Source organism: Aphis gossypii, chromosome 1 (genome assembly GCF_020184175.1).
Source record: "Aphis gossypii isolate Hap1 chromosome 1, ASM2018417v2, whole genome shotgun sequence".
In the NCBI taxonomy this organism is placed as follows: domain Eukaryota; kingdom Metazoa; phylum Arthropoda; class Insecta; order Hemiptera; family Aphididae; genus Aphis; species Aphis gossypii.
Genome location: NC_065530.1, coordinates 65,587,342 through 65,610,676, shown reverse-complemented (window position 1 = coordinate 65,610,676; position 23,335 = coordinate 65,587,342). Strand labels below are relative to the sequence as shown.

The 23,335-nt window shown below is 27.8% G+C and overlaps 2 protein-coding genes and 2 long non-coding RNA genes across 7 annotated transcripts; 1 reads left to right on the top strand and 3 right to left on the bottom strand.

Annotated features, from left to right (window-relative positions):
• Window positions 1-1,458: 1,458 nt before the first annotated feature.
• LOC126549049 (uncharacterized) lies at window positions 1,459-3,397 on the bottom strand. Of its 2 annotated transcripts, none has more exons than XR_007603193.1 (5): window positions 3,244-3,397; window positions 2,907-3,012; window positions 2,281-2,328; window positions 1,688-1,769; window positions 1,459-1,615 (listed from the first exon to the last, which is right to left on the bottom strand). It is a non-coding gene; the product is annotated as an uncharacterized LOC126549049 (long non-coding RNA). The 2 variants fall into 2 exon arrangements; XR_007603194.1 differs by having other exon boundaries at window positions 1,698-1,769.
• Window positions 3,398-4,609: 1,212 nt separating this feature from the next.
• Window positions 4,610-7,927, bottom strand: LOC114121311 (uncharacterized). The gene is made up of 6 exons (XR_003592190.2): window positions 7,791-7,927; window positions 7,167-7,272; window positions 6,793-6,831; window positions 5,239-5,319; window positions 4,932-5,157; window positions 4,610-4,624 (listed from the first exon to the last, which is right to left on the bottom strand). It is a non-coding gene; the product is annotated as an uncharacterized LOC114121311 (long non-coding RNA).
• Window positions 7,928-8,129: 202 nt separating this feature from the next.
• Window positions 8,130-11,020, top strand: LOC114121316 (uncharacterized). Of its 3 annotated transcripts, XM_027983583.2 has the most exons (5): window positions 9,374-9,488; window positions 9,707-9,720; window positions 10,259-10,358; window positions 10,567-10,626; window positions 10,768-11,020. In XM_027983583.2, exons 1-5 carry the CDS (start codon window positions 9,425-9,427, stop codon window positions 10,836-10,838), a joined length of 309 nt encoding a protein of 102 aa, XP_027839384.1. In that variant the 5' UTR covers window positions 9,374-9,424; the 3' UTR covers window positions 10,839-11,020. The 3 variants fall into 3 exon arrangements, 1 of the variants encoding a protein (XP_027839384.1); XR_007603192.1 differs by lacking the exons at window positions 9,374-9,488; window positions 9,707-9,720 and adding an exon at window positions 8,130-8,302; XR_007603191.1 differs by lacking the exon at window positions 9,707-9,720 and having other exon boundaries at window positions 9,366-9,488.
• Window positions 11,021-12,671: 1,651 nt separating this feature from the next.
• On the bottom strand, window positions 12,672-21,598 carry LOC114121315 (glucose dehydrogenase [FAD, quinone]-like). Its single transcript, XM_027983582.2, has 3 exons — window positions 19,760-21,598; window positions 13,421-13,814; window positions 12,672-13,250 (listed from the first exon to the last, which is right to left on the bottom strand). Exons 1-2 carry the CDS (start codon window positions 21,281-21,283, stop codon window positions 13,467-13,469), a joined length of 1,872 nt encoding a protein of 623 aa, XP_027839383.1. The 5' UTR covers window positions 21,284-21,598; the 3' UTR covers window positions 12,672-13,250; window positions 13,421-13,466.
• Window positions 21,599-23,335: the final 1,737 nt, after the last annotated feature.

Here is a 23,335-nt window from a genome sequence, read left to right as displayed (position 1 = left end):
ATACTGGTTTATGCTATTGCATTATATTGTTGTTCAAGTTACAACATTCATTTTTTTAAAAATTAAGAATACTTCGAAATATAATTAATTAAAACCAAGTAAACTAAAAGATAAATGTCTATGTCTATGGTCTATATCAGTAGTACTCAACCGGGGTGACATGTCACCTTAGGGTGACGTGGACCTAGCTTAGGGGTGACGCAGAATTTAATATATTTAATAATAATAATAATAAAATTTCGAAAACAATCATATTATTTCTTATAATACATATATTATACACCTATACCACCACTGTCATGTACATAACATACCTCAAAGTTCGTATCTTTAAAATAGTTTGTATTATTTATATTTAATCTTTTGGTCCGATAAACACGTGTACCTAGTAATAACTAATAAGTAATTTGTCGTGCGATAACGCTGCGATACCGCTACATACGTCTTAACGACTCAACATTAACCGGCCATCAGTCAGTATTCTACAGTCGCCGTGTAATGTTATCTCTAAAACGTTGAACACTACGACTGGATTCGGAACCCTTTTACTTCCATGATACAAACAGATGACTGTGAGGTACAACAGGAAGCAGTGGAATTGAAGAACGACCGAACGCTTCTAGTTAAGTTTAATGAGATTACGCTAGACAGCTTTTGGGTGGCTCTTAACAATGAATACCCTCGATTATCGAAAAAGGCTATTAAAGTGCTCCTTCAGTTTTCTACGTCTTGGTTATGTGAGCATGGCTTTAGTGCACTAACAAATATAAAAACAAAAAAACGCAACAGACTCACAAAAACAACTATAGAAGACGATATGAGACTCGCTCTTTCCACCATCAACCCTAGGATTCCCCAACTTTGTAAAAAACACCAGGGTCAAATTTCACATTAAATTTATATAATCATTATTTTTTTTTTAACTTTAATTTTTTCTGTACTGTATTTTTTTTTTTAATAAAAGAATAATTTTAATATATACAGCTAAGATTGTTTATTATTTTACATTACACAGTTAGGGTGACGCGATGTTTGATTCTAGTGCCTAAAGGTGACATGAATCAAAAAAGGTTGAGAACTACTGGTCTATATCTACATATTCTAGAATTATATTTTAGATGTAATTTTGTTCAGTCGATAAAATGATAATACATCCCCGATATAATTAATATTTTTTTTAATTCACGTTCTCCATTTATAATAATGCATTTATTAATTTTTTTCGTTCTTTAAGTCGATTTCCTAATTTAAAATACTGTAATTATAATTGTAGGTACTTTAATTTTCGTTCACATAAAAAATGGGTTATAAATTATAATATCCTTTCCTTATAGAAAAATAGGATTAAAAAAATATATCAAATTATACTTAAATTTTAAATGATAGTATAATATAGGAATAGGAACATGAATTGTTTCAATATAATAATAATAATAATAATAATAATAATACAATAAATATTGCATGATAATGTTTATTAAATTTTATTGTTGGATTATTTATTATTTTTTATAGTTAAATTACATAACATTAATATTGTTGTGTTGAATTAAATTTTATATTGAACGCTCATTGATTTATAATTTTTTATAACCATTTGAAAATTGATGAATACCTGTAAACATAATATTGTATTTAAATATTAGATTCAATTTTTTATAACCATGATGTAATCTAAATACATTACTTTATTAAACCTTAATATTATTTTGTAAATAGTTATACGGATGATGATATATTTGGTGTCGGTGTGTCATTGAGTTGAAAAGCTGAAAAAATATAATTTAAATACAATAGTTAAAGAACATCTTTCATTTTAATCTAACTTATAAATGGTCTAAAGTATAATGTATAACATAATGATTCAATATTTCATTACATTAAATCTGCAAATTATACAATAATAGAGAAAAAAAATTATGTTAAAATTCGTAATGATTGTATTTTTCAATTTTTCAATAATAATATTAGTTCTAAAATATAAAAAATAATAGCGTGAACCGTTGTAATAATACTGTTAAGTTAAATAAATTATAAAATTTATTTTATAATCAATATTTGAAATTATTTATTTAATAAATGTATATTATATATCTGTGACTAATTATCAGTAAAATATATTAAACTGGAACTCTGATTTGGAACAAAAGAATAATGTTAACTGTAATAATATTCATAATTAATGGAAATAAAAACCTCTACGCAGTTATGCAACACTATGAAAGTTCGAATTAAATATTTATAAAGTTAATTATACACAGAATAAATGAACTTGCTTACTATTGGAATATTTGGAGACCATATTCGTTGTCCTATTATATGGTGTTTCTGAAAATTTAAAATTAAGGTTTAATATATTATTAGGTGTAAAGTACATTAATCGATTTTATACATAGATTTAAATCAATTAATGTCTATTTAAATTTTGGTTTTTGGTATTAAAAATACAAAATACAATATATGGATTATAAAATACTTATTTGTAGATTTTAAATTATTGATGAAACCCAATGCAATGCTTGATTGGTATTGCTTAACTTTTTTTTATAGAAACCTTTGTAAAGCGTGATCAACCTATTTTTATCGTATTGTGTGTAGGTAGTGTGTTGGGTGTGTGATCTACCACGCCAACTAGATTAACCGGTATTGAAATGGAATTATCTTGTCCAACTGTCCCAGTGACCCGACTTGAGTAAATTAATCGTAAGACTGGTCGAAATACCCAAACAGTATGGTTATAGTTGGTTATAGTAGAATGATTTAATTTATACCGAAATAGTGTTATAATTGTTTTTCGAAAGGCATAAATGAGAAGTCTTGTCTTCTGGATTACTTTTAGAGAAAACCAAATTTTAACTCTAGAATTTTATTTGTTAAAATTATGTATCAATACCGGCAATACTCACTTAATAAACTCATACCGTACGTCGAAGATACAAGTATTATTGTCATTACGAAAAGAACGTAAAGCCATGTTTTCTTAATTCCAATCATTATTACGATTATTGGTTTCTATGAAACAAGTAAACATTTTTTTTGTGTATATAACCAATTAGTACAAATAGGTTTTGAAAAAACACAAATTCACCAATAATTTGATGGCAAATTAACTTAATAGTTTAAAATAATATAGTTAATATTAAATAATATATTTTTGAAAATTTAGTCGATAATAGATCATTATATTTTCATAAAATATATCTATGAATATATTATTATTCGTAAAAAAATTTTTTTGTATACCTTTGTATGTTTTTAAAAATATAATATACACTTATATATTCGTTTAATAAATAATTGAGAACAGACAGGTATGATTAGAGTGAATACAACTATACAAGAGTATGAGTACAGACAAACTCATTTACTATTTTATGTACCTACTTCCCATACCTAACCTTTTTATACTGTAGTTTTATACTTTTTAATTTTAAGTAAAATTCTAATTTTGTGTAAATATGAATTGTTTGTATTTACCGACTAAATCATTTTCAGTTTGTGTTTTTTTCATGATTACAATTTGTACAAAAAATGTTCTGCAGTACTATATAGTTTTAATAAATTCAATAACCAATAAAAATACATTTTATCTTTTCATATTATATCATTTTAAACATTCAATATTCTGTAGGAATGTATTGAAAGAATTATACAAAAAAAATAAATATACGTTGAATTACTTTCTTAAATCTAATCATTTGTTTATAAAATTAACAATAAAAATCTAAAATATTGATGCAATAATAATAAAGTAAAAAATATGTCAATTTTGAATTTTTGAAGATAAATGATAATTAACTGTATACAATAACACTATTGATAGTGAATATACAATAATTATTGTATATTTAAAAAATAAGTTAGGATTACGTTCTCCCACCCCTAGGACCGTGGGTTTTTATATCATTAAAACTTTCTTTTTAAATTTTATCAATATAATTAAATTGTACTATAAATTAATAAATAATTTTTTATCAGTTTTCAGTTATACCATTATAATTTAATAATTAAAATAAAATTACATCAAAATATTGATGTAAAATACATAATAATATAATAATCATATTAATTGTAACGAGGAGTTGGTTATTGAAGATAGTTACGGGAAATTTATTGTGATTTTATTTTTAAGAATAGTGAGGTAGAAAAATTAGAGGGCTTATTATAGTTTTTATTTCCAAGAAAATACATAAATGTGGAATCGAAAATATTGTTTGTTAGTTGATCTGCTGTCATGATAGTATACGTTGTATCTGCAGAAAATCTTATGACATGAAGATGAGTGCCAGTCTCTTATGATTAAGATTCTGCTTTGTTCGGTTTTTTTTTGTTGGTTTATTTAGTTTGTGTGTATTGGACACCATTTAACCCTTTAATTTTTTTTAGTCACTATTTACAATGGAATTACGGTACCATACAGGATAATTCCGATTTGTTGGGATAAATGTGCCAATAGTATTGCACAAAACACCTCAACAAATCGTTCATGTTTTAATTTTTTTTAATATATTTTTCTTCTAGATTTACGCATGCACATTTTCTTTGAAAACAACAATTTGATACCTACTTGTTTTGGTTAGATATCGGAATGGGTTATGTTCTGTACGCTTTTATACACTTGTGTCTATTTGAACAATATACGTATAAGTACTTAGTAATATAGAAATATTCAAATAATAATATTGCATTTTCTTTTATTCTTTTGTTCTAGTAAACAATTGAGAAATATTTAATGCACATTGCACATGAATTATTTCATATGCGTTTTAATCTTTTAAGCAGACTTTTTCGTTTAAAAGATTGTGATTATTAATTATTATTGTACCTATATTATTTCGAAAGCATTTTGTTCACTTTTAGTGGAGAGCGGGACTATAATTTTCTTTTTATCCAATAACATCGGTAAAAAAAATATATTAAATTATATTTACTTTGATTTCCAATATCTTTAATGTATTCACCCAGATACTGTATAAGTATATTATACTTTTAAAATAAAATAATAGTTCAAAAAAATTCGATAAATATTGTTTAATAATTATTATTCATTTTTATTTAATTCAATAAATTATAGAACATTTATATATTTCTGAATGAATTTTTCTATTAAAATTGTTGATTTGTTTTTTTCATAATTAATTGAAAATTGTTGAGTGCCTGTAAAAATATAATACGTTAATATTAATAAATCCCTTATTATGACATTGTATTATTTAAATAGAAAATATTTTATTTGACCTTATTATTTTGTATATATTTATATGGATGCTGAATCTTGTACATTCATTTCATTCATGAGTTCTACATTCTGCTGAAAATCTAAAAATTAAGTAATTTTAAACACAATATAAAAAGGTGTGCAAGTGGGTATCGCTTTATTGTATACTGTCAAACGAATCATTGTTAAATACATTTGAATTCTACGATATATCGTTGTATACGAAAAACATTTCTAAGCGGAGACAATCTGCCTACATCATTTAAGTACATTTAATTATAGGTATATAATATAATTTATAATATTATATTTAAAGTATTAAGTCTTTAATGTTTTTGAATTAAAACAAAGTAACTAAAATTGTTCGTTTTCTTTCAATTATTAATTATCTGGTTTTATACAAACTTGTACTTTAAGTTATTATAAAAAATTGTTGTTTTAATATTTTTTAGTCTTTTATAAATTCATTATTTACGAGGAACTTTATATTCGATTTCTAGGTCTAACCTATAAAAATTGAGAAATTAAATATTTTTAACAACACAACAATTCACAAATGTTCGTGATTTTGATGGAATTTGGCAAAATATAAACTTCAAATACTAATGAGAATAAACTATGCCTATGTATATTTAATATTTTTTGATAAAAATATGAACAATTTATAAGGAATCTTGTATTAGCTTAACTTTTTGTTTAAACGAGAAAATTTTTACTACCACTAATAAAAATAATCTAAAATAAGTTGAACATTTTAATTGTCTATAAATAGCTCAAGAAGAATTGAAATATTTTCAATATTATACTACGTGTAGTAAAAATGTTACCATAAATATTTGGTAAAAATTTCAACTGTCTAGGATTATTTATTTTTGTGTTTAACTAAAAAAATAAAATTGATTTTGTTGAAAACTGGTAACCCGTGATTTTTCATAACTTTTGGTTTGGCTTTCATGATGATTTTGAAAAATAATTAAAATTTTTTATTTTTGATCCCACACCAACACGATCTTTTTTTTATCAGAAACTACATCCGAATTACTATCGAAAGTGTCATACATAAAACAATATATAAAAACCCTTATTATTGTAAAATCAATACATTTATTGCTCCGCTCAGAATCTAAAACTATGATTATAATTTCATATAATAGTCTAGTAAACAGAGTATTACTTTGTTTTATTAAAATTATGTAGTATTTCATCATATTAAAATGGTTAATCATAAAATAATAATAAGAAACTATGTCAAAGTGCTGATTTGAGTTTAATCTTTTTTCATTAAAAATATTAGTACTAAAATATAAATACCATATCATTGAATTAAATTATTTTAAAATATGTAGTATGGCTAATATCTGAAATGATATTTTCTCAATAAATTTTATTATCTATTCATAAATATTCAAAACTATTAATCAGTAAAATATCTTGCTGGGACTTTCATTTGGAATAACAGAACAGTATTGAACTGAAAAACTAGACCATATAATATTTACAACTACGCTATAAAAGTTACAACAAAATATGTATAAAACTTATAGTACACTATAGTATAAAATAACCATGCTTACTATAGGAAAATTTGTCGTCCATAAAAGACCTATTAGATTCTGAAAATTGAATATTATAGTTTTTATAAAACCATTTTTATATTCAGATTTAGATAATGTTTTTAAAATTATGTGTATTGTTATTTATCATACAATGTCTCAATCATTATAGTTACTCATTAGTAGAGTTCGCTTTTTAAAATAAAGCTTGATTAAAATTATAGTACTTATACAACAGTATATAAACTGTATCGTATACTATCTCTATATATATAAATTTAACTTATAGGGACTAAAATAGTCTAAATTATTTTTCCAAAAAAAAAAAAAAAATGAGAGGTTCTGTTCATTAAGTTAATTTTTATCATTTAAATTATGTATCTCATTATACTCACTTAATAAATTCATACCATACGATGAACACACAAATATTGCAATTACGAGAAAAACATATGACCATGTTTTCTTAAATCCAATCATTATTGCGATTTTATTTAATTTCTATATAAAAAAAAAAATTTTTCTGACCTAATAGAACAACAACAACTTAAATTTTAAAAAATACCATCAGGAATGTATGATATAACAGACAATTAATTTTTTGACATATTATAAAATAATTAAATTAATCAATAGTAAGCTTAGTTTAACTAAGCAAACAATTATCATTTATACACCATACATAGATTAGATTAGAGTTAAGTATTTAGAACATATTTATTAATTTATAAGGACTTTGAATGCAATTTTTAAACTATAATAATATATGTATAGTTGTTTCCTTATCTTGCTATAAAGGATATTTTAATCGTCATAAACTTTTGTATTTACTCATTATAATATTTTTGTATAAGCAAAAATTAAATTATATAATAATATTATGTTTATATGTTTATCTATTCGATCGTAATTTATCTCATAAAATTTGATTTAATTAATTATATTAAAATTCATTTTTATACTTACAGATAAAATATACAATTATTAATAGTAAAAAAAATATATTTAGTAATTTTTACCTCAGATGATTTATGTTATACTTTAATATTCGTTTAATATTGGATTGAGAATAGTTATGGTCTGAACCTTAGAAAATCGCGATTACTCTTTTACGTAGTATAAATTATAGTATTTATACTATGATTCAGTGTAAATGAACATGAGTTGTTTTTATTTATTCATTATGAATGTCAGTTTGTGTGTATGTTTTTGCGTACGAATAACAAATTTTTCTATAATTTTAATACAATTGTATAAAGAAATTAATTGGTTGGTGTTGTTGTATATTTCTTGTATTAAATTTAATATTCTGTAAAAATTTTTTGAAACAGATTTCATGGTTATTGATTATTATGTGTTTTAATGTTATACCTACACAATCATTATTACATAAATTTAAAAATCTTTTTCTTAATCTCATAATATCATTGTTGATCTGTTTGGAATAGCTTTAGATCTAATGTTTTTATAATTCCAAAAGATAATTGTTTAATTTTATTTATAATAGCTCCTATCTGACCCTTAGCTATAGGTACGTATTATATATCTTATCACAAATTAACACACAAAAAAAATAAATATATTTTGTATATTAATAACGTATATACTATAAGTAATTTAATTTAAACTTCGATATTAAATTCAAATACTGTTTTAATTTCTAAGCTTCTTATCTATAATATTGGTCATTGGACTTCAGCCTATTTTATTCATTTGAATAAATTTCTTTGAAAAAAGTTTTTTATTTTTTGGAAATTGTGCGCAAATGAATTGTAGTCGTAAATATTATGTGTATATTATGTGTGTATTATAGGTTTATAGCTAATTATAAACGGGAAATTTTTTATGACAAACCGCTTATTATTTAAAAAACAATTAACGTTTAAAAAAAAATACTTTCGTGATTGTCAGTAATAAAAACACAAAAAAGTTCTGAAATAATTATATAAATTGTATTTTTTAAATTGTCTACCTATTCATTTTCTTATATTTTTATTTTTTTATACGATAACATAGATACATTTTTAAGTTTATTATAATGGAGTATTTTGATATGTATAATAAATTGTGGATAAGTAGTTTATGGTTATAGGTATTTAAAGTTTTAATGGATGGAGTGAAGTTGCACAGGGGTACCCTGTAAAATTTCTATGACCTAATGTCTTCTATGACCATATACATCGTTATATAGATGTATATTTGATTTGATTCAAAACGTTTAATATTCTGTTATATATAATAAAGATTGAATCCATAATGTAGATAATTGGTTTTGTTACCGACAAAAACAAAACGTAGATAACAAAAGAATAAAAAAAAAAAATAGCATATTTATTAGAAATATTATTGCTATGTCTAGTTAAATTATTGATTAATAATAAAATTATTTTATTAATGTATAAAATAAAAAAACTGGTTCTCAATGTTTTGTGATTTCTATCATATATTACCAAAATTAAATGGATTAAATACTTAAATGCACAGTTCTGGTTTAATAAGAACTAACACTGTATAAGGTTTTTATTCTATTTGCACAGAAACGAATGTCGCAGTGTGTTAATTAAATACTTAAATAATACAATTTTTTTTCGATTAAATATTACATAAATGTGTTTCACAGCAGAATGATATTCAAAACTAAAACTATTTTTTTATGTTCTTGAATTTATTAGTTAGCAAAAAGTTTTTAATTGTTGTAATACTTGAGAGCATTTCAGGTAAATGCTATACTTTATATAATTTTTATTATGATATGACAAATTAATATTGTAAATATGTAATTTTATGACTATATTATGTTTTTTTCTTCATATTACTGTGTTATTTCGAAAAAATACCCAATTTTTCAATTAATTAAGAGTTTTGTATTTAAACCGTTATAATATTTAGCGAATCAATCTATTCATTTATTATTTTTACGATAATTAATTTCTAGATATTTCATATGAAGTAAATATTATCATCATTTTTGATTTCAAAATGTTGACACATTATCTTATAAAAGTTTATTATTTTGAACCAATATTGTATAAATATTGAAAATTTAGATTACGATGTAAAGTGGTATTAAATACTCCACCCGAAACTATTTATAATTTAAAATAGTCTTCTTAAAAAAATGTTCTTACATGTTTACAAAATTTATCAAAACCACGAAAATTTATAAATTACAATTATTTTTTAGTAAAAGTGTATTGAACTTTCAATTTTTATAGCTAAGGTGTTTTAAAATTTAAAACACAATACACCATAAGTAATTAATGGTACTAAAAATTCTAAAAAATGGATGAGCATAACAATTTTTTATACACATTTTAAGTTCAAATTTGGACAAAATGATATATTTGTACTTTATTCAATACATTGTTATAATTTAAAAAGACATTATTTATGGGGACTTACGTTATAATATTACTGTTGCTTGAATAACACTTTTGTTATTTTATTATTATATAATTTTTAATGACTGAACTATTTATTTTTATAGATATTTAAAATCTCAATAATGTTTGACTTAAGAAAAATACTTTTTGTTGTACTTCTTATTGTTATGTTTGCGTTTTGGACCGATGGCATAAGTTTATTAGGTAATTATAAAATTAATAGTATTTATTTATTATTTACAATAAAATAAATAAACTAAATAAATTAAAATGATAAAATATTATTATTATAAAAAAACAATAAGTTCTATTTTATTTTATATTTATATTTTAAGTTAAATTTTAAATACAATCCCATTTAAGAATTTAGTTGGAATATAGTTAATAATATTTGTTATTATTATAATTTCAGGAATTTCAAAACAAGGTAGAATGCACCGCGAACAATATATGGAAAGCACATGGATTTCTGGTAAGCATTGATATTGTTTCATTTTATTTACTAACATTGATATTTACTAATAATGATTTCTATATATTTTTATGTATTCTGTGAATTTCAATGAATAATCAATAAACTTTAATATTGTTAATTAGCTTATTGTAATTTCAGGTACTGCCCAAGTGTTAAGTAAAACATTTGATGACATTATGCGAAAATTACGTTGTTCGGCTTGTGTGTGAATAATAAAATGTCGGAAAAATATTACACGAATATTATGAATGTAAGCTATGTAACCAAGCTATGAGTAAAATTATATACAATTATGAATATATATATATATATTTATTTTTATTTCAAAGTTTTAATTAAAGTTTAAGTGGTTAAATGGTTATTATAGTAATATAGTCATGTATAATTATAATTTAGCATTTTTTTTTTTTTAATAATTTAATATCTAGCTAGATTACCTATCAAACATATCATCTATCTTAATTGAATTGCTTATAAATTATAGCTGTTTTTTATATTGTAAGCTGTCAATCGTTCTCTTTCAAAACCATTGAAGTAATTCGAATTGAGTTTTCACATATCAGATTAGGTTTTTGGTTCTTTTTTAAATTTTTTGCCTTAAACAGAGATATTTGAAGTTAAGTAACCGAACATAAAGACCTACCGTTTAAATAAATAACTTGGTTTGGTTACAAAATTTCTATCTCATATAACAAAAAAAGAAGCATATACTTTAAAATTCTAGCCCTACTGATAATTTATCAAAACAATTTGTTATTATAGAGAATTGATAATCCTATATTTGCTAACAACTTTCAATATCATTTAGAATTTTTTTATTTTATTTATCTGTAACCTTTCAATTTCAATTTAACCTAAGAAAGTCAAAATTAGTAAAAATAGAAAAAAATCCATAGCTGGTATTTGGTGGAAGTGGAAAACTACACAGGCGAAGCCGAGTTATTAAGCTAATATTCATGTAATCAGTATATATTATATATGTTACGGTAAAGGTTTAAATACAGGTAAAACCTAGGATATATAAAGTAGTTTGGTCAAACCCTTAATGGTTTTTGAAGTTTGGATTTTTATAAACGAGATTCGGTAAATCTTAGGATAAACACCACCGTTAGTAAAAGTCCGAAATCTTTACCAATTATGTGATATTTTTTTTCTTTTTGTTTTATAATACTTGTACATAAAAATAATATAAGGTTAAATAATATTGTTGTTCAAGTATATTAAGTATTATATTAGCTATTGAGGTTAGAAATATGTATTTAAAATTATGACAGCCATGTAAAAAAAAACACAGTATGCACAAAACAGGTCTAATCGTTAAACCGATTCCGTAAAATATACACCTTCTGAAGGGAATACTTTAGAGCCGATACGGCCACCTTCAAATGAATAGTGGGAGCCAAAGCGGACAAATGGGAGCCGATGCGGATACTCCACTTTTTGCATACCTGATTCCGCACATTTTCGTAATTAAAAAATTTATTTTATATGACCAGAGTGTAACATGCAATTCTGCATAAAAAAATTACTGCAATGTGGCCAGTTATGGTAAAAAAAAAAAAAAAATGTAATTATGATATTTATTTTTATCGAAATTGATTGTTATAAAAATAAGTCAGTAAAATTACACGATGAAACAATTAATTAAAAATTAGAGTTAACACTTATAAGTTGTAACTTTGTAAGTTCAGTGAATGAACTTACAAGTTACAACGTAAGAGAAATGTAAAGCGAAAAATCGCTTCAACCACTATCCAAGTTTATCATTTGAATCCATGTGTGCTTCTTTTAAACTAGGTTCACTTTCTTTATACTAGATTTTAAATTTTTCGATGTCTAAAATTATTTTTTAAATTAAAATCAGCAATGTCACAAATTTATTTTGTGTGGAATCGTGTGAATGAGAAAAAACCCTAGGATTTAGGTATATTACATCAATGTATTGTCAAATATATTTATTCATAAAATAAAAAATTTCATATTATTTAGTATTAACTATATTTCACAACTTACAATTAACGTACCTAATAGAAAAAGTAATGTTATTAAGAAAAACAGCTAAAGTATAATTACATTATTTATAATTTACACACTTACACTAGATGATTCTTTTTTAAAACTAAGATAATAATATGTATATTGTATTTCTTAAATTTTCGATTTGAAGTTTAGTAAAACATAATAAAATTCATTTAATTATAAGTCATACGTATTATATTTGATATAGTTCAATAGAAAAATATTTTTACATAATATCCATAAAAAGAAATAGGAATAAACTAAATATAGGTAGGTATTAGGTAATATAATAAAAAAAAAAAAAAATGCAAACAAAATTGCACATTTTTTTTTTTTTTTTGACTAGATAATATCATTATAATCTTCTTATGTACACGTTTAGTTTACAGTTCCATTAATAGAATGAACACTATTATCTGTTGAATCAAAATGTGTGCAATCGATTAGTTGTGTATTACTGTAGATGTGGACAGAGGTATCGACGACAGCGAATCTGTTCCATAAAACGATTACATTGTCCAATATTATATTGATATGAATAATATAATGTAGGACATGGCATTATTTAATTATTGATTTATCACCACATTAGTCATTCACACCTGGAACACAAATTGTTTCACGTAAGATGATGTTGGTGAGAACTGAATAAAACAGCGTATACATCGCAACGCGTAACAACTGATAAAAAATAATTTTTTTCCCCCAAATAATATAATTTTATTTAGATATTTGTCGAAAAAATGATAAAATATTTCAACACGGAACCTACCGAGCATATGTTATCCAACATTCACAGCGTTACACAATCGGTTCAATTATTTGATCCAGTTTTCCTTGATCATGTCAGCCGCTTTCTCGCCGATCATGAATGTTATCGCGTTGGTATGACCGCCTGGTATGAGTGGTATGACCGACGCGTCCACTACTCTGAGCCCTTTAACACCGCGCACCCTCAACTTTGGATCGACCACGGCATCTGGGTCTGAGACCGGTCCCATCTTGCACGTGCCCACCTGGTGGTGAAGGTTGGTGGTCAACTGCCTGATGGAACAACCCCAGTATGCGTCCGACCCGAACGACTCGTGTTCGCAGCCCGGAAACGGCACTGACAACAGCGTAGATCCGTATTTTTGGAAAGCTTGGGTTTTGCTTACAGCAATGGCCTGCAACATGATTATCAAACGAAGTGAAAAAAAAACAATTAAAAATAAAAACAAATATTATGATATTTTTTACTGTTATTTTATATTATTTTCATTGTTACGACCCATGGAATCACATTTAGAACTTCAGTGGCATAAAAACAGGGTCGGAAAATAAACAGTTTTTTTTAACAATACAAAACAAACGTTTTAGGTATTTGTTTAAAATAAATTCTGTTTTTTGTTTCAAATATATTTTTGTAATGTTTTAAACAATGCAAAAAAAAAAAAAATTTAATTTATAACAATGTTTTGTTTCAAGTGCAATATATAGTTACATATTATAAAATAACATCATTTATATAATATTATCTGTGGCATGGTTGTATATATAACGTGATCTACAAAAAAAATGTTCATTTTATAGTATAAACTACGATACAATTGTATGTATTTTTAAAGGTTTTAAACGTAAATGTATAAAATATTTTAAACAAAATCACTTTTTTAAAACACATTCCGATCCTCCATAAAAGTCTCTAAACTAAGAGAAGATTATTAAAACACATTTGAACAAAAATAGTAAATCTATAATATAGTTGTATGGTAATAACTAGGGCTAGGATTTATATGCATTTGCATGTTTTTTTCCTTAAGTCCAAATTTAATGGTTGTCAGATTTGTCCACGATTTGGCTAATTCTCGTTTAAATAGAACCAATTTATTTTTGCATATTTTTGCATATTTTGAACACAATGCATATAATTGCATATTTATAGATTTTTGGAATTTTGACTTTTTTTAACTTAAATTTTCAAATTTTTATAATTTATTGTTAATTTTAAATGGTGTTTTTTTCATAAAATCGATAATTTTTGGTTTATCCCTCGAATTATTGTAAATAAAAAGTATAAATATTATCTATCTAAGAAATTGATATTGATTAACTCCAGGATAAATCGCATTATTTAAAATATGCACCAATAACATCGTGTGATGTGGAAAGGAGTTTAAGTCAGTATAAATCTATTTTACGTTCAAATCGCTGGATGTTTGTATTTGAAAATTATTGAAAAAACACATTATAGTAGCATGTAATAATGATATAATATAAACTAATATTCAATATTTTAATGTAATAATAATACAATTTTGAATTATGATAAATAATAATACTCTAGAAATAATAAAAATTTGTTTTTGCATATTTTTGCATATTTTGGTAAATAAAATGCATATTTTACAACTTTTTATTGCATATAAATCCTAGCCCTAGTAATAACTAATAAAGTAAAAAAGGGTTTATTTACAATTATTGATAACATAATACAATTATGTCATGTTATAATTGTTATAATTATAATGACATGTATTTTGATTGAATGCAACAATGTACCTCTATTGCCTATACGTCACGCCGTACAATAAATAGTATTTATACACTAACCGATTGTATTTTAATTGGAAGATCGTCTTGGCACAAATAATAGTATATTATTGTCATACATTTTTTAACCATTATATCTGAAAATTTTTTAGAAGAATTATAAGTTAACTAAATCATAGATTTTTTAAGACACTGTTAAAATGTTTAGTCATCTGTAAGAAAGTTATGTCGGTGATACCGTGAACCAAAATCTGTTTTGACTGCTAAAATTATTTAGAAAATAATAAAAGCATCTATTTTTATACTTTAAAAAAAATGTGGTTTGAGCATCATTGATTTTAAAATTATATTATTTTTGAATAAGTAATCTCTTATAAGTAATATTTCTGTATTATAAAATTTTTGAAAGTTGAATTGAAACGAGTAAAATAAAATTTGTCTCTTTTCAATAATTATATTTTGCAATCTGAAAATATTTAAATATTCATGGGTAAATATAAATTACTGCCTATAATACATCGGAAATCCAAAAATTACATATTTATGGGTAAGAAGAAAAAGTATGATTTTATCTTATATTATTATGTTGCAACTAATTCGCAAGGTCATAGCTATTTAGAAAATATTGTTGAACATCAATTATATTAATTCACTCACACTGTAATTATAGTAAATATGTTATATTTCTTATTCAATAATCATTTCAAATTATATTTACAATTGTGACAGTAAAATTTCAAGGTAGGTATTATTTGGTTAGTGTTACACGGCCAATATTTTATATAAATTCATTGTGAAAATGTATATGAGTCACCACTCACAAACCAATCTTCAAATAATTATTGTAAAGATAATGTGCTACCTATATTATATTAAGCTAATAACAGTTATTAATTATTACTATGGTCGCACTTATCATGAATAATATTATTATTTACTTTATGATGTATCATACATTTGTGATAATTTATTGATTTTAGAATTTAAAGATTAATATAAAAACTATATGTTAATACATATTTTACAAATGTTTATAAAATAATATTATGTACAAGATAATTACAAAACTTCGCAGATTCCTTTTAAGCAATTGATTGTTAGTTTGTATACATTTAATATTTTTATAATGTAATAAATTAAAATGCACTACGTTAATTTTAAATTAATGTAATATACCATTTGAATATTCTAAAACAATACATGTTGTACAGTTATCAATAAAATGATTGATGTATTTATTTATTTATACGTCATTTATATTTTAAAAAAGTTGTATGATTTTGAATTACTATCATTGTTATTTCTGAATGTTGAAATATTTAATTTTTAGTAATAATTATAAAACAAAAAAGAAATTGAAAACAATCAAATGATAAGCATTAAATTGTGTAACATATTATTAACACAAAATGGAAATATTTGATTAAATGACAAAATAATAGTTAAGGAGTTGTTAATATTTACGGTAGAATTTCGTCAAACTATAAACATACCATAATTATTGAAGAATGTGTTTTGTTAAATTAATTATGATTTAGACCTACTATTTAGCACATTGATAACTCGTTAATGGTAACTGATAAGTACATTTATAAAGAAAACTGACAAAACGAATAAAAGGCAAATTACGTTTTAATTAACTGATAATATTGTAATTTGAAATGTAATCATCATACAAGTTTGGAAATGTATTGAGAAATATATAAATTTTCGAATAGATAAATAACTTTGAAGGACAAGCAAAATAATTTCTATCAATATAATATAATATTCATTACTTAAATTATGAAAATGATATATTATTATGCTAATGAAATGGTCATTAAAACAATATACATGCAGACGTTATAAAATAATTTAAGTTTGTTGTTTGAGCCCTATCTGTGTGTACACATTAATTAATATGTATTATCTATGCTTTAAACTTTGAAGTCTTTATAATTTTCGAGGAAAGAAAACTGAGTGCATTGATCATCATCGTATTTATTGAAATCATTATAGTCATCGATGACGGCAGCGTTTATATACTGTTAATTAGTATTGGTGAAAAAGATAAATATAAATCATAATATAGTCGGCAATTAGTCGTATTATATCATATGAATATAGAAGTCGTCAGCGGACGTGATCGTTTGAATCGCGTGTGCCACCAAAAAAAAATTACGGTCGTGATCGCCCGACGAAACGATTGTGAAACAAATAAAGTACCTATAATAATGTTGTGTACAATTACAATAAATATTACATAGATATATCACACGTGTAGGTTAGTATTTGATCATCTCCAGCTGTTTGATCACACGAACGAATTGCGTAGACAAAAAGACGCGGTGGCGTATTTGCTCGTCTTAAATAGGACGATTCACCGAGCACGCTCATCCACAGAATTTCAATTTGGAAACATTTCAGAACATCGTAATATTATTATCATATATTTGACGGTTTACAGGAAAAAAACGATTTTATTATTGTTTTAATTTTAAGAAATTAAGTTAACGCCGTCCTAGAATATTCCTCGAATGGTGTAAAAACCTAAATATTTGAAAATTTAGTTTTAAGTACACTAAATCGTTAAAAATTAAAAAAAATTATATTATTTAAATACATTAATTGTTAAATGAAGAAATGGTAGTAAGCATGGTCGCTGAATAATCCTGTTTAATGTAATAGGCCATCTCGACCGGGGGCTGTGGTCGTGTGGGTGTGCAACAACCACGGAGAGATTTCATAACGATATGGCCAAGTAAAAATCGCGTGATCGTAAAGCTCGTCGTCTGGTCAACGGGTTTTCGATTTCATTCTTTCCCCACTCGCGTATAACTCGGATGACAAGTCGTACGCACTATCATAATAATAATAATAATAACAACATTAAAATCTATCGCTATCGATTGCATATTATAATACATCATGTCGACCAACACTGGTCAAGTTTATATATGTAAGAAAAGAGTGATTAAAACTGCAGCAGACGCGTCACGCCGCGGCATTGCCTCCGGTATCGAAATCGTCGTCGTCTGGCTGCGCATAAATTATTATCTGCAGTAGCTATAATAGAAGTAAGTATATTGTAATAATACTCGTATATTATATATTATATTTTATAGATATACGAGTATATGAACGTGTTGGTATAGTTAATTTGTGCAGACGAACCGTCAAAGCGATTTCAATGCCCCCGTCGTCAAACGGGTTTTATTATTTATAATATAATATTATTATTATTTGATAATACGCACAATATTGAATACATTTGTTGTAGTAGTAAAAGTATGGGGTAATAATAACTGGTACAAAAGTGTGTGGAAATATTATGATGTATAAGGTCTGAGTATAAATGTATTTCGCTTTTTTTCTTCTACCCTGACACTAAAAAAACACCTATAGTAGACCTACGGGAGTAAAAGTTGATTTTTAGTTTTTTTGGTTTTAGCCAGTGCCTATGTTAACCAATATTTTATTACATTAATAATTTGACACAAACGACATAATAAAATATAAATATACGATCGTAGGTTGTAAATATTTACGATTGTTCAAGAAAATTGTTTGTAGTTAATATGCAATATTATAGTAAATAAAATTATACTATTAAATATGTTAAGTATACCAAGTAACTACTAAATCGTAAATATTTTAAATTTGTCAAATTGTTAATCTGGGGATTAGTACATCAAATTACAAAAATTAAAACTAATACGTGTTTAATACCTAATATTCAATATTTTTGTGAAAGAAACATTAACTTATTTGACTTATATTTTCAAACATTAGAAGATATAAACTATCACTATATTTATTAGGGTATACAAGAATTTTACAAATTTTATATTATAAAAAAACTCAACATTTCAAGAAAATATAAAAATTGTTGTTATCTCAATCTCGTAAAATCACGTAAAATCTCGTAAAAATCCTCCCACAATGACTTGCATTTCAAAACTAATACATTTTTTTAAATTAATACATTGTTCTATATTAATACTGGTTATATTTTTTTTGATAAAAATTAGAAAAATTGCATTATCATTTGTCTTTATTACTTATTAATTTAATTTTTTTGATGTTATAACATTTTTAAAATTTTTTGATTGGATATTAGATTAAACGATTTAACAATGTCTAATATAATTGTTTATAATAAATTAGAATTCTATATTTTAGTTTGTATTGCATATGCCAACATGTCTCGTGGTTTTCGCTAATTTTAATTGGCACTCTACTACCTCCGTTCTTTTAAAACTATTATCTGTTATTTATATTTTTGGTTTAAAATTTTTTAAAAAAAATAATACGCAAAAAACGGGACGATAAACTCCCGTTCCGTAGTCTGTCTGGAAAACGGTATAACTATGATGACTAAAAGAAACAGACTCGTATGAAATGGGACATATTATAGCCACACTAGAATATGATCGATGAACGGTATACGGGCTAGAAATTATTCTATAATATTATTATGCGTTCCACTTCACACGTACGTTAAATGTATAAGAGTATAATCGACGTGATAAACCCGAACGAAATTTAAATCAAAATATGCTGGCAATACCATGTACGGCTGTCGTTAAGTATATACCTGTTTTATGCCTTCGACAAGCACGTCGCGGTCGTGGCTGTCGGACAAGTATCCGGGGTAAAGCAGAGGCGCGTGAAACGGATTGGCCGATCGCAACATGACCCTGCCGCGGCTTCGGGGTCGCAAAAGTATGGGCACTAGGCCCCAAGCGTCCCGGCCGCGGAATCCGCCGTACACCCGTTCGTAGAAGTCTTCGCGCATGCCGAACAACCGGTGCAGCGAGCCTCCCGTGTCACCGGTCAGCGCTCCGGGACCGAACACCAGTTCCATGTCGGGCACCACGGACCCGTTGGTGGCGTACCGCGTGGCGGTGAACGCGACCGCCTCGGCGCCACCGGGCACGGTCAGTGGACCGTCGCCGTTCAAGGCGTACTGGACCAAGTACCTGGGGTGCCGGTACCGGCTCTCGACGATGGTCACCGACTGATTGACCAGGAACACCAACCCGGCCATGGACACGTGGTCCTGCAGGTTGTACCCGACCCGGAGGTCGCTGACGACGGGCACGCCGATCTGGGTCAGGTGTTCGGCAGGGCCCACGCCCGACAACATGAGCAGCTGCGGTGAGTTCAACGCCCCGGCGCACAGTATCACCTCTTTGCGGGCGTACACCGACGACGTCCGACGATTCTTGACGAACCGCACGCCGTACGCGCGCTTCGTGCCGGGATCGATGAGCACTTTGGTGACCGTCGCACGTTTGGTCACGGTCAGGTTGGGTCTGTTCCGGATGGGTCGCAGGAACGCCTTGGACGCGCTACAGCGGGTGCCCCGGTCCGTGGTGGCCAGCACGTACGAAAAGCCGAGCGGTCTCGGACCGTTGTAGTCGACGGGCGTGTCGTAGCCCAGCTCGCGGCCGGCTCGCAGGAACGCCGGTCCCAGCGGCGTCCTCCACGACGGCTCCTGGACTTTGAGATATCCTCCGCGGCCGTGCAGGTGTGCCGCCATGGGAGACGCGGCTACCCGGCCGTCTTGCTGCAGGTCCTCTGATTTCTTGAAGTACGGAAGCACGTCCGCGTAACTCCAACCGCCATTGCCCAGCCGGGCCCAACGGTCGTAGTCTTCAGGCACGCCTCGCGTGTACATCATGTAGTTGATAACGCTGGTGCCTCCCATGACTTTGCCGCGCGGCCACCGGCACCTGCGGTCCTCCATCGCGCCGCACACGCCGTCCTGCGGTTCGGTCCTGTAGTCCCAGTCGAATCCCGTGCCGATCAGGTAGCTGACCAGCAGCGGTACGTCCGTCATGGCGTTCTCCTCACCGCCGGCCTCGATCAGCAGCACCGTCCAGCCGCCCACCTCGGTCAGCCTGTTGGCCACCACCGACCCTCCGGAACCGGCGCCTACTACCACGAAGTCGTACTGTCGGTCGACGTACGGCGCGTCCGGGACCGCGTCCACCGGATCCGGCGCTATCGTCCGGTAGTACTCGACCACCGCCTGGAACACCGTGTACGCCATACCGTGGCCGGAACGGGCCGACATCAGCGCCACCAGCACAGCCGCCGCTACGGTCGGGTTCATGTCGTCGGGTGCGAAAAACTACGATATATTTTACGTATTCGACCTATTTGCGCGATATTATGCCTATAATTGAGCGATAACGGACGAAGACACGCGTTGGATCAGTGCGAGCGCGCTGCCACACCGCGGAGGTTCGTAAGCGACATCGGTGTGCGCGAACCGACTTACGGTCGATCGGGTTCGTTACCGAGCAGACGCGTGCCGCTCCGCGTTTTCAAGGTCCTCCGCCGTAATAATATACTTCTACCATATATCGGTATATTGGTATAGTTTACGCACTACCACTCGGTGTAAGTGGTGGCGCCAGTCGTTAAAACATTCCGTCCGTGCCCCCTCCCCACCCCCGTGGCTGTTTACGTTCCCCTTGAAATGCTTTCGCCGAGACACAGTGCTGCAGCGTAGGGCCTAAACGCGATATAATTATAACGCAATTATACGCCGATCATGTTGTACGCCTTTTAAATACGCTAATGCGACGATTTCTCTGTTTGCAGGTCGATAATTTATAGGTGGTACTTACTCGAGTATTTAATGATATTATAAGTATGGATCGGTATAGGTAATATCTATGTGTGACATCGAACAATGCTGATGACGAATAACGATATTATAACACGTTCTTGACACAATATATATTTGAGACATTATTTGGAGAAATGTAACGAATCGTCGATTTGCGTGCGTGAAGATTGAGCTTTACAACATTATTGTGACGCGTGCACAAAAGTTATTTATCTTAGACATCGATCCTATGTATACGCCTATTACGTTATTATACGTACCTAGTACACTTGCATAGGAATGTACTTATAATTTGTAAGCTTGTGTAGTACATATTGTTTTAGTGCACCGTCGTTTGACAGTCGACCATCGACAAATATTTTTTACTCTGTCAACGATTGTTGTTTAACCGAAAGAACCTATAACAAACTATTCACGGTCAAAAAAAGTTATCGCGAAAAAGATTTTTATTATACGTGTATTATTTATGATTTTATTTTTTAATATTGTTAACACTTATCACAAAAATGTACATAGGAAATTTAATGGTTTTTCATGATGATACATTTGCTTGGAAAATATATCTAAACAAACGGCTATTCTCGAATTATGTCGAATATGTCTAGTTAGGTATCTATAAAGTTTAAATAAACTTCAGAGTTCAGACGAGTACTAAAAAATATACTCATAGGGGCTATGTTTAGTATATAATTATATCAATGATTCGGCCTTGCCCCTTTGATTACATACATCTGGTTGTCTACTATAAACAAAAATATTATTATACATCAACTAAAACAAATTATTTCAAGTACATTTTAGGTTCACATGAAACACATACATATAATAACGTTCTTATCTGATTAGATAAAGAGAAACACATCTCCCATAACTATATATCACCACAAACAATTTTTCAATCAAAGCACTGAATAGTAAAAACATTACAAGCAAAGACTACGTAATTTGACTACTGTCAAATAATGTAGAATTTTTTCTTCACTAAATATTATAAAACCCAACAAAAATGTGAATTCCAGAATTCTAACATAAACTTTTTTTGAACATTTTATTCCTTTTGGTTACATATTTTTTCGTATTTTTTAATTGTAATTAAATAATGTAAAGTTGTAAACTTTAAAATATGTTAAGAAATCAGATTAGATAGATTAGTGATTTGCACGTAATGGATAAAAAAAAGTACACAGTGACGTCAAATATAATATAGATAATTTATTATCATTTGAGGTGTGTATGTTATATACCTTATATTGTTATTAAAACACAAATAACAGAATAATTATTAAAATTATTATTTTAATTAGGCAATATAATTTTAATTAGAGGTGACTTTTAGTATTAATAAACAGCAAATTAAAATTTTACTCTTATGCTTTAGTTAAAAATGTTTGATGTTATAGCAATTATAGCTATTATCCATTTTATTTTAACTTTGAGTTTAATTATAATATTATAATAGGTCTACTATTTGTGCACTTACAGGAAATATATTTAGGTAAGTAAAATATTTTTAATTTTAATATATTTAGT